General features: G+C 33.0%; 1 protein-coding gene across 7 annotated transcripts in view; it reads left to right on the plus strand.

Moving 5' to 3' along the window:
- The window catches only part of TMTC3 (transmembrane O-mannosyltransferase targeting cadherins 3), a 91444-nt gene that overhangs the window by 22299 nt on the left and 56044 nt on the right, over positions 1-13101 (plus strand). For all 7 annotated transcript variants that reach the window (XR_013449294.1, XR_013449291.1, XR_013449292.1 and 4 more), the window contains exons 7-9: positions 4881-5133; positions 9669-9817; positions 11642-11762. Coding sequence is in view for 2 of the 7 variants with exons in the window: in XM_078076393.1 (XP_077932519.1) it covers positions 4881-5133; positions 9669-9817; positions 11642-11762 (523 nt within the window). In the remaining 5 variants the exon portion in view is untranslated. The remainder of the gene's footprint in view (positions 1-4880; positions 5134-9668; positions 9818-11641; positions 11763-13101) is intronic.

Consider the following 13101-nt stretch of genomic DNA (forward strand, 5'->3'; position numbering starts at 1 on the left):
GACGTTAAAATCTCTGATTGTAATTACAGATTTGTCTATTTCTCCTTATAGTTTTATCAATTTTTGCTTCATGTGAGTTCAAGCTCTATTATTAAGTGCATAACATTTAGGATTGTGATTAAATGAGTTTCTTTATCCCTGATAATACTTTATTCCTGGTCTTTACTCAGAAATTCACTTTATCTCCTTTTTCTTAGTGTTAACATTGTTTTTCTTTTTCCATCCTTTAACTTTTTATCTATCAATATATTTATATTTAAAGTTGACTTCTTGTAGACTGCATAAAGTTGGGTCTTCCTTTTTTGTTTGGTCAGATTTTTTTTTTTTTAAGGTTTTATTTATTTACTTGACAGAGAGAGAGCACAAGTAGGCAGAGCGGCAGGCAGAGGGAGAGGGAGAAACAGGCTCTCCGCTGAGCAGGGAGCCCCGATACCCTGGGATCATGACCTGAGCCGAAGGCAGCCGCTTAACTGACTGAGCCACCCAGGCACCCCAGATAGTATTTTTTAAATGAGGTGTTTCAACTGTTTACATTCAATGTGATTTTCGTCTTGTACCATTTTTCTTTGTGACTAAAGGATTTTCTTTTAACATTTCTTGACGTGTAGGTCTGCTGGTGCTGAATTGTTTTAGCTTTTATATATAAAAATATCTTTATTTTATCTTTGTTTTTGAAAAATATTTTGAATTCTGAGTGTAGAATTCCACATTGTTGTGCATTCAGCACTCTAATAATGTTGCTCTACTATTTGCTAGCTTGCAGTTTTCACTGAGATACCCTCTGTCATCTTTGTTTTTGTGCTTCTGTGTGTAGTGTGTCTTTTTCTGTATGTCTACTTGTATTATTTTCTCTTTGTCATTGTTTCTTTATTTTTTTTTAAATTGAGACATAATTGTTATATAACATTATTAGTTTTAGGTATACAGTGTAATGATTTGATACATGTATATTGAGAAATGATTATCACTAATAAGTGTATTAACGTCCATCCATCACCACACATAATTACAAAAAAATCTTGTGATGAGAACTTTTAAGATCTATTTTCTTTGGAATTTTCAAATATACAGTACAGTATCATTAACTATAGTCACCTGCTGCATATTACTACCCTAGGACATATTTATTGTATAACAAAATTTGGGTGAAAGTGGTCAAATGATACAAACTTCCAGTCACTGTTCTTTTATCTTCATGTGTCTTGTGCTTAGGTTAATTGAGCTTAGGATCTGTAGGTTTTACTTTATGTAAATTTTGGAAATTTTTTTTCTATTACTTGAAATATTTTTCTATTATCTTCTCCTTTTCTGGGACCCCAATTACATGTATATTAAGCCTTTTGAACTTGTCAGACTAATGCTCTTTTTATTCCTCTCCAAAAACTATTTCTCCCTGTTTTCGTTTTGGATAGTTTCTTCTGCAATATATTCAAGTTCACTAATCTTTTTTCTGCAGTGTCTAATCTGCCCTTAATTTTTTTCTAGTTCTTTTTCATTTCAGATATTGTTTCCATTTCTAGAAATTCTGTTTAAGCCTTTTTATGTTTCATGTCTCTACATGTTCTAGTGCTTTCATTGCCTCATCTACTAATTTTATTAGTAGTATAAACTAATTTCTTAGTTTAGATTGAATAATTTTTCTTCTCATGGATTATATGTTTCTACTTCACATGCCAGGCAGTTTTTTAATAGATGTCATATATGTGCATTTTACTTTAATATATTACTATAAATATTTTAGAGCTTTGTTCTGGGATACATTTAAGTTATTTGAGAAATGTTTCATCTTCTAGCCATGCTTCTAATCTTTGATGAATGAGACCACAGCAGCATTTACAGTAGGGCTAATTTTCTTCTGCTACTGACACAAGATCCTTCTGACTACTATATCTGATAGACTGTGATTTATGAGGATTTTCATTCTGGCTGCTGAGGAACTATTCCCACCTCTGTATGGTATTTGAGAATTTTTATCTAATTCTTTTGAGAGGTACTTTCCTAACTGCATTATTTTTCCTAGTGCTGCTATAACAGATTACCAGAAACTGGGTAGCTTAAAGCAGCAGAAATTTATTCTCTGTCAGTGCTGGAGGCCAGAAGTCCAAAATCAAGGGTCGTGCACAGTTGGTTCCTTCTGAAGACTCTCAGGAAGAATCTGTTCCATGCTTCTTTCCTAGTTTCTAGAGGTTGCTAGCAGTCTTTGGCATTCCTTTTTTCTTGTGTGTTTCTCTGTATTCTCTCTTTGTATAAGAACACCGGTCATTAGATTTAGGGCTCACCCTAATCCAGTATGACCTGATCCTGACATAACTAATTACATTGGCAAAGAAATATGTTTTCAAATAATGTCACAGTCTGAGGTTCTGGGTAGATATGAATGTTTGAGAGACATGGTTCAACCCACTACACTGACCTTGTGTATTTCCTCACATACCTATGCTGAACAGTTCTCATCAGTACTAAAAACTGGAGAGAGACCCTCTACAGATATGAGTTCTCTTTCTCAGCAGCTTTCTTCTCTCTGGTATTCTGCCCACTGACCCTAGCCCCCTGGGCTTCTAGGGCTCCCAGTTCTGTCTTTGCAACCTAAGGATACTACTAGGCTCCACTAGGTTCCCCCTCACTGCTCCACAGACTAAAATCTGGGTCTAGGTATTGAACTTTCCAAGTAGGGTTTCTCTTATTTGTTTTTCTTCCCTCAGGTATCATTGTCTTTCTTTGCCTGATGCTCAGTGTGTTAAGAAAAGTTTTATATATCTTGTCCAGTTCTTTGTGTTTAAAGCTAGAAGCAAAAGTTATGCTGAATTTAACAATCTGCATCTTTTTGTCCTGCTCTGAAATTTAGCATTTTTCCATTTCACCTTACTCAGCTAAAATTTAAAATGAAATTTATACTAGTTCCTTATTCAATTATATTAAAGTATCTGACATTAAATACAAGAACTTTTTTTTTTTTTTTTTTAACAAAAGGCCAAAATGTTGTTCGTGTGCTGTCCAGGATAGTGCATAGCTGGCCCTGGTTAGAATAAAATTTTATTCAGATAACTCTCTTACCTTAAACATTTTCTTTGTATCATTTTCCATATAATTATTCTTTTCAGTAGCATTTTTTTCTTTAAAGAATACTTTCTAATTTCATGAATTGTTACTTCTGAGTCTAGCCATGCTAAACTGAACAACTCATTTATTTTTTTTTAAGATTTTATTTATTTGAGAGAGAATGAGAAAGAAAGAGAGAGCATGAGAGGGGGGAGGGTCAGAGGGAGAAGCAGACTCCCCGCCGAGCAGGGAGCCCAATGTAGGACTTGATCCCGGGACTCCAGGATCATGACCTGAGCCAAAGGCAGTCACTTAACCATCTGAGCTACCCAGGCACCCCTGAACAACTCATTTAAGTAGTAAGATATGTGAAATAGATTGAATTGTAAATATATACTTTATAGTTCCTTCTTCACCCTCAGTTTCAGTGTTACTGTTTTTATTATTCCTTTTAGAGAATTTCCATCAACTGTTTTTCATCTCCAGTTCTATAGTGTGAAAATGTGGTTTATAGGTATGAATGTATTTGTTTTGTGTATGTATTTGTGGATGGCTGTATGGAATACGTTACATCTAAATATGTATTTTCCAAATAGAAGCATTTAAAGATATGTGTGTATATATATTTTCTTCTATTACATTACCCTATGAAGTTGACTATAATATTGTTTGACTTGCTTTGACGTGTTCTTTCTCTATAGTACAGTTATTAAATTAGCTATTCTAAATAAACCATTAATTATAAAAATGAACTCTGAATAGTGGATTATAGGAAAAAAGCTTTGTATTCACTTCTGTTGGTTATTTGAGAATTCAAGTTCTGACTCAAGATTTATTATTTTTCATACATGTAGATACTCAAATATGAAGGTTTTTAAGATCTTATTTGTTCAAATAGTATTTACCTTTTCTCAGCCATTTGAATTTTTAAGAAGACCAAGTCAAACAAATGTTAGGGGTTGATTTTTCTTAACTCATTCATTTTAAAATGAGAAATTGGGTTTTTAAAGGACTATATATTAACATAGCCAGTAAAATTTTGAATGTAGCCTAAAAAATATCTGAAGCTATTCATTTGAAATATACTTTAAAAAATGCTTTGACTATGATTTGCCTTAGTTTGCAGGAAACAGACTAAATTAATGAAATGTACATGTAATATATCATGGCCTGGACAAATATAAATTAGGATATAAGTTCATATTAGTATGTACTAGGAGAAAAAGTAGAACATAAAATGTTACATAGGCCTATACAGTTATTATTCTATACTGGAAATTTGGTTTTCAGCTTCCTAGAAGTCTAAGCAAAAAGGAAAAATTCATAGGTATACAGTTTTCTCTGTCCACAACAAAAGAAAAACATAGTAATTCTTTCTAGGAAGCATAATTTTTATTAGCATTTAGTGCCTTTTGAAAGAAGCCATCTTATGCAGAAAAAACATTGGTTAGTGTTCTCAGAAACACTCATACATCACATACAGCAATGACACTTTTAAAACTTTTCTTTTTACTTTTAATCAGGAAGTTATACTTATGCAGAGTATCATAATATTATAGTGACTTGTCTGAATTATTCTAATAATAAACTAGAAGTAGATAACCTAGTTGCCATTTAAACAGTTTTTCATAGTTTGTCTCAACTAGACGTTTCTTAAAGGTTAGACAGTTTGAACTCTAGTGAGGACTAAATACCTCTAGTGAGGTATTAGTAAAAAATATTTTGTCTTTTTAATGAGATGTGTAAAATATTGCTTTTATTGTTCAACATTTTATTTATATGTTATATATTTTGTGTTTACAAAGTGTTTTAAATAACTTTTTTTTTCATTCTTTATACAGGTTTGATAACCCAGCTGCTGTAAGCCCAACTCCTACAAGGCAGCTAACTTTTAACTATCTCCTTCCTTTGAATGCTTGGCTTCTATTAAATCCTTCAGAACTCTGCTGTGATTGGACCATGGGAACAATACCACTTATAGAGTCATTTCTAGATATTCGAAATCTTGCAACATTTACTTTCTTTTGCTTTTTGGGGGCGTTGGGAGTATTCAGTCTCAGATACCCTGGTGATTCCTCCAAGACTGTTTTAATGGTAAGAAATTCCCTTAATTTCTCAGATGATGTAACATTCAGTTGATTTGGAGACTGCCTTTAATTTGTCAAAGCATCTTCTTAGAAACAGCGTCTTTCTTTGTTCAACATCAGCCTACTTTATTAACTTATTTTAGGCTATCCTAAAATTATATATCAGAATTCCATGTGCAGGCATAATTTGACATTCACCATGTAAAGTAAAAACTGGTTATGAATTTCTTTGATTTAGTAGGAACTCTGAAACCATGAAGCATGCCTTTGGCATCATTTTCTTCTATTTCTTTACCTAAGTAGGTTATACACTTTGAGGAAATAGATCGCTGTTTTCTTGACACAGAGAAGAATGTCCTGTAAGATAGGCAGCTAGAAATATATAGCTCTTTAGTTCTCATTAGCAAGATTTTCATTACTCCCCAAGTTATTTTACTATGTTCAGAGAACTATGATTATTTACACAGTCTTGTTGTTTTTCTGAGGTGTATTTCTTTGTAATTTTCTTACTCTGCTGTCACTTCTTACTTGTAGCAGTTTTATTGTCTCTTCCTTTAAATTACTGAAGACAGTAATAATCTTTAACATTTTCTTGAGCATTTGCTATATGCCAGAAAGTGTTTTTAATACTTTACAAATGTTTCATATTGGCTGTAGCCACTAGGTTCATTTATTCAGTAAAAAGTTGTTCTTGTAGCCTATGTACCGGGCAGCCTTTTAGGTACTAAGGATATGATAAAAAGAAATACAAGGCCCCAATTACCAGGGAAACTGGCATTTTGGAAAAATTTGAAGCTAATCTCTGAGATGTAGAGAAGATTGAAAAAATAGAGTTTGGAGGAAAGACCATATTTACTACTATTTTTTAATCTGTTGAGTTTGATCCTAGTAGAGATCTTGAATAGCACTTGGTGCCTAGAGTTCAGAGGAGAGTCCTAAGCTTCACATAAAAATTTGATAGATTGGCATAGAGATAGTAATTGAAACCAGGATGAGAATAAGAAGGTCTATGGAGAGGTTATATATAGAGCAGCCTTTCTCAACTGGGGTTTTGTGACTTTTCTCAAAGATGGTAACCAGCTATTACCATTCCAAATACATAGAAGATAATTCATACACATAATGAATGCCTTAGAGTATTTGGTCTTAATTCTCCCTCAGAAAATAGTTGAAGGGGCTAGCTAGATAGAGTGAAAAGAGAAGAAACCTACAACTAGGTCTTGAAAAACTCCTATATTTAGATACTATGTAGAGGAGAATAAACCTAAATAGGAGGTAGACCAAATGGACGGAAAGGTAGGTAAGTATTTCAAGAAAGATGGAATGGTTATCCCTAACAGATGCTGTTAGGCAGAAAAGTGAGATCAGTCATATTTGACCTATTTTAGGTGTATTAGTTACTTAATGAAATTTATTTCTGTGGAGAGATTCGATTAGATGAGAATATGAAGATTGGTAGTATAGATAACCTGAGGGGTAACTCAACTTTGAATATTTCAAAGGAGGAGACAAGCTTGAATTTAGTACCACCTAAGTAAGAGAAGACTATGCCAGCTTGAAGCATAACAGACTGCTGATCTCATGTCGAGCTTGGAGGAAGCATAAAGATCTAGAATTAGTGGACCTTCGGAGGTAGAAGAATCACTTTCATTGAAGTACTCAGTTGGCTGACTTTTAGAAGCAAGGGATATCACTAATGGATTGACTTGCAAAAACCTACTCGTTGATTTGAAATGTTGATTGATTAAGTGGGATTAAAACCAGCTACTTACTACCTTGGCTGTAAAATTGTTTTCCTAAGAATGTGGGAACTTGTTTTATACCTAAAGGACATAATGAATAGGTAAGGTAACTTAAAGATGTGTTGTCAAAGGAGATGTTTAAGGTTGGAGAGACAAGAGCATATTTGAATATGGATAGGAATGATACAGTTGATTAGAAAGTGGTCGAGTAAATGAAGGGATGGTTAATTGTGAGATTTGTGAGGAGCAGGGGCAATGTAGAGCTCAGGTTTGGCCTGAGAAAGATGGAGACACACACCTCTTATGTCGCAGAAAGGATGGAAATGACATCAGTGTGGATGTTGGTAGTTTTAGTAGCAGGGAATTGAAGGAATTCTTGTTTTATGGCTTTAGTGTTCTCTGTAAGTTTGGAAGTATGATCACCTGCTGAAAGTGACATGAATTAAAAGTTTGAGAAAAGTAAACCTAGAAATTCTGAGGAGTTTTAAGGATCAACTGAAGTTGATAATCATGAATTTATGATGATACTAATCTATTTTGCTTTGGGACTGTCTCTAGTAGTGCTTTGCTGTTCACGTAAATACAGACAAAGCAGATACATGATAGAATACATCCAAAGCTGAGGTTCTGCTAAAAGAAAGGAAAAGTAAGGAACGGTGGGTGAATGTAAAGTTTTGGCATATAAAATAATGATTTCTATAATATAAGCTGAATAAAAATAGAGAGGATAGTGCCAATGAAATAAGCAGAGATTTATATGTTTTATTTTATGTATATCAAAAGGAACAGTTATGATCTTAGGTATAACTTCTTTAAGATAGTCCTAAACATGCTATGTTATATGGTGATGTTTTGTGAAGATCTTTGGAAGGGATAAGTAGATCAAGGGAGTACCTGCTAAGTACCAGATACTGTGTTAAACACTTATTAAATAAAATCTCATATGTATCCTGACAATATAATGTAAGTAGTTATTAATCCCAATTTATAAAGAAACACAAATTGGCAAGATGGTTGATTAGTTTACCTTATGTTACACAGGAAGTAAGAAATTAAACTGATTTGTTCCAAGCTCCTTTAACTACCACCTTTCCTTTTAAAGAGAGTTTTATATCACTGAAGAAGGAACTTACGGTAGCCATAGTTAGCTAGGTGGGCATATATTAATAGAGTGTATTAGAACTTTTGAGTAAATTAATCATTAGAGACATTCCTTTATCCAAGAACCAGTAGATTTTTTGTGTATGTAGCTTATGCATCAGTCCATCATACATCATTGAATGAATTTAATAACACTTTTAATTATTTCAAATAAAATTGTTTTAGAGCAGCCATGAATTAATAAAAAATTTGTTTGCCTGTTTGTTTTTAGAAAAGGACTACAGGGATGCCTGGGTGGCTCAGTCGGTTAAGCATCTGACTCTTGGTTTTGGCTCAGGTCATAATCTCATGGGTCATGAGGTCAAGCCCCAAGTGGGGTCTCTGCTCAATGGGGAATCTGCTTGAAGATTCTCTCCCTCTGCCCCTCCCTTAACTCTCTCTCTCTCTTTGAAATGAAATAAATCTTTAAATAAATAAAAGGAAAGGACTACATATTTAGGAATATCTGTTTCATAGCTAGCCAGTTATTTTTATCAAGCACTCCTGGGAAATGGAAAAATAATTATGTATTCTTAATGTTTTACCTTTTTGATCAAAAAGAAAACATTAAAATTTCAGATATATAAATTAGTCTGATACTTAGTAGTTCAGTAGTGTTTTTCTTTAGATTCATTATTTCCCCTCATTACAAGTCATTAATTTATCATATATGGTGAAAGTATTTTTTTCAATGTGTGTACATCTTTACATCTGTATTTTACTAATAAAGTATAATAAAGAGAAAACAATCTTTCCTTTCATACTGTTAAAAGACTCTCAAACTTCTGAAGCTGAAGGAACAACTTGCATAGTTATTCAGTTGGGTACTATAAAACAAATCAGGGTAAGAAAATATGGAAGCAGATGCCCATAGAAACAGATGTCCTAATAACAACCAACTTAGTTCCTTTCACAAGTTATTTGTGCTAGTTGTTTGTATCCTGCCTTTTTAATGGCTTTATAGTCTGGAAACCATATGCTATCTCATTTTCAAAATGACAAAAATAACCTAAGCATTTTTATGATTTATTTCAATGTACAGTGTTAAAATTTTAGAAATTCTTATAGAATAAAAGACTACTGTTTAAAGGGGGCAGTTTTATTTTTATACTTATGCTAAGCCTCTATTAAATGTATATGACTCATCAGAGTATTATGTAAAAGAGTGCTGGGGTACAGACGTAGTAGTCTACTATCTTGTCTAAAGGATACCTTGTATCATTTTTCAATTTCCAATATGATATGAATACTTACAATAATAAAAATATAAAAACTGGCATGATTGGCTGTTTTGTCCCCCGTTACAGTTTTGTTAAAACCTGTTAACATCTCTGTCAGTGTATTTTTACCACACAAACATAAGTTGTATGTATAAAAATTATTAATGTCTTATTTTAGATATATTTTCAAAAAATATTTATTTAATTGGATAGCCCTAATTAGAAGTCCTAACTTGATCTCACCTTGGTGACATACATCCTGATGTTTGTTGTTACCATCCCTAAGTTGCCATCTTTATGTTTAAATTAGTATTATTTATAGTATTATTAAAAATGGTCCACCAATACATTATTCAAATTAAATGATAAAATATTTGGGTTTAACTTTTGAGTGTCCGTATATTTTTTTAACTTATTAAAATATCTTTTTTTCTTTGTAGGCACTTTGTTTGATGGCATTACCATTTATTCCTGCATCGAACCTTTTTTTCCCAGTTGGATTTGTTGTTGCCGAGCGAGTATTGTATGTGCCTAGCATGGGGTTCTGTATTTTGGTAGCCCATGGATGGCAGAAAATATCAAACAAAAGGTGAATTAAAATGTTAGTTCATTTAATGCTTACTAACTATAGAATTAAGTGTGATGCATTTAAGTGTTTAAAATGTTTAGTTCAGTTATATAAGTCCTAGTTTTATGCTTTTTTTATTTTTCATCTTGATAGTCTCCTCATTTTTCTGTAATTCAGGTTAGGAGAATTCCATAGCACCCACCTCATCCTATGTTCTTATTATTATCAATATAATTTTATCGTACACCCTGCAACATAACAAACTTTGAGTCAGACCCAAATGAAAACAAGGATATTGTTGAGACTAGAGTTATAAATGACCATTGCCACTTCGATATGCAATGAACTAAGATACAGTCTTCTTACTTGAGTCATATTGAGTTAATATATATAAATGCATATAGTAAGCAGTCTATAATTTCTTGATATCATCACTATCTGCATCATAACCACCATGTCCTAGTTGCCTTAAACTAACAATTAAGGAACAGAATAGTCATACTGTATATATGCAAGAAATGGCCACTGACTGCTTTCTCACTTTCCAGTCATCCTTCAACCCGCAGCATTCTGACTCGTCTCTACATCATTGCCTCCTAGTAGCTAAATCCAGTCCTTGTATTTCAAATTTATTTCCCTGGTGTCTGTAAAAAGTCTCTCTCCTAATTCTCTTCCATGTCTGCTCATTGCTGCTCAGTCTCATCTCAGAGTCTTCTTGCTATACTTGCTCTTTAAATATTTTTTATTTGCCAGTTTTACTCAGCCATTTTTCTCACACTGCATATTCTCCCTGGATGATCTCATCCATGTCTGCAATTTTCACTAACATCTACCAGGCCTTTTCTCTTAACTTCCACTCATATATCCAATCTTAATCAATACCAATTTTTGAGTGCTTACCATATGCCAGGAGCCATGCTAGACCCTTTAGATTTGTTTTATTTAATCTAATATTCCTTAACTGTTGTGCACATTTGAAAATTAAAGCTCATCTAGGTTACTTAAATCAGGTTACCTCAAGATCACACAGCTAGTAAACAGTAGAATTTTGATTCAGATTTATATCTGACTGCTTCCAATGTCCATGCTTTTTCTTTTTTTCCTTTCCTTTTTCCTTTCCTTTCCTTTCCTTAGGCTCCATGGTCCATGTTCTTTCTGATCCATGCACTCTTATCCTGATTAAGTGGATCTCTCAAAATGAAAGAAGTTGAACTGTGTTACTAAGACAAAAACATAGAGAACATTAGTACTAAATGAGACCATAGGGATAATTGAAGTATAACCTTATAGATGAGGAATTGAGTCCCAAATAATTAGCCTAAAGCTGTATAAGTAATTTGTATCTATTTCATAAAGAGTTTTACTATGACTTGTAATAAATAATTCTAGCTTTAAAATACGAAATTATTCCAAGAATGTCATGATAATCTGTGGTATAGATGCAATCTGGGTAAGCCAAATTTTTTTTAAATATAGCCAATGACAAGATTGACCTTTCATAAACACAAAAATATTCAAATTTTAAGTAAAGGCCCCCAAAAGGAAAAGTCACAGTTAAAAATTGGTTTGTCAGCTTATATGTAAACAGAGTTTTTGAAATAGAGGCAAATATTGGAATTCAATATCATTAAAGACTGAAGTAGAAGGTAGTATGCATATTTAATTTTTTTGGTGTTATTCCCTTTGAAGTTAGACGATTATTAGAACAATCCTCATTCCTTAGAATAAACTCAAAGATGATATTAGGGGATATTTAACATACTTTTTACCTCTGTTCTAAAAGATAAAATGCTTCTGGTGATATAGACAATGGTTTTTTTGTTTTGCTTTTTTTCTCTTAAACAGTGTATTAAAAAAGTTATCCTGGGTTTGTCTGTCTATGGTGATATTCACTCATGCCTTAAAAACACTCCACAGAAATTGGGATTGGGAGTCTGAATATACATTGTTTATGTCAGCCTTGAAGGTAAAGTATTATCCAGAATGACAGGAAAGTATGCTATTAATGATTTCTTATAGTCATGTCTAAGATGTTTTTACATTTAATTAGACATTTTACTGTCAATTTTAAGTACTTCTCCAAAAGATTAGTAAAAAATGATTTCTTTATATAATATATACCATAACCAGTGCTTTGAGTTGTATTTAATTGGTATGTCTATGGCATATATGAATAATTCCCTAAATGCTATACGGTTGTTAGAAGCTCAAATGATAATAAAATGTTTAAATAAGAATACTATATATAGTTCATAGTTCTGAAGGTTTTAACCTTTTAACGTCTCTAAAATCAGAATAAATCTTACAGTGAGAGGCATCTTACAATTAATTAGTGGCTTTTTTGTTTTCTTAATGGTGAGTCTTAGAATTGATGGCATCTTAGATTCAATGAAATAAAATACATAACAAAAAATGGCACCCTACTATGTGGAAGATAACCAAGGTTACAATACTGTAGGAAAGATAAGAACAGGCAGAAAGTAGTAATAAAGCATTTCTATAGAATGGAGAACATATAGGAATAATGTCTTTTTGAAAATCATAAAATTTGGTTTCTGTATGTTATAAGCAATGATTTTTTTTCAGGTGCTTCTCTTCAAAACTAAATTCTTAACTTCCTTTAGGCTATTTCTGTACTCCCCGTTGCTTAGCTTTATTGGAATACTGCCTCATTCCAATAGTCTGCGTGACTTCTTGATTTGGCATCAACTTAAGATCACATGACTATCCTTTTGTCTCACTCAATAACTCCACTCCCTCCTGTAGCTCAGAAGTCTGTAAACAAAAGAGACCTCATTACTATTCTTCTCAATCTGCAGTCCTGGAATACCAATGGAGCCCCATAATTTTCAAGAATTTTGCTTATCTTTATTCCTAGAACAATCTCAAAACCACAGCCCCACTCACTGAGGCTAGTTCCTTGGCCAGGTACCATCCTCTCCGTGCAGGAATATCATGCCCATCTGTGAACTCTTAAAGCACAGATTAATTTAGAACTTTAATCCCAGGTTTCCCATTACCATAATGGACTGCATAAATAGCTTTATAACAAGCCTAAAAATAAGTAATCAGAGAAATGTTAAACATATTCTCATGTTCAGATGCCTTCTCTCCCAAAAGAATACAGATAGTAGAGCAGGAGTTTTCAAACAGCACGATGCAATTTTTTTTTTCTTTGTTTTGTTTTGTTTTGTTTTAGGTGAGTTCTATGCCCAGTGTGGGGCTTGAACTCATGACCCCGAGATCAAGAGTTGCATACTCTACTGACTAAGCCAGCCAAGCACCCCATGATGCTTTGATCAAAT

This window comes from Halichoerus grypus, chromosome 6 (assembly GCF_964656455.1).
Source record: "Halichoerus grypus chromosome 6, mHalGry1.hap1.1, whole genome shotgun sequence".
NCBI classification, from domain to species: domain Eukaryota; kingdom Metazoa; phylum Chordata; class Mammalia; order Carnivora; family Phocidae; genus Halichoerus; species Halichoerus grypus.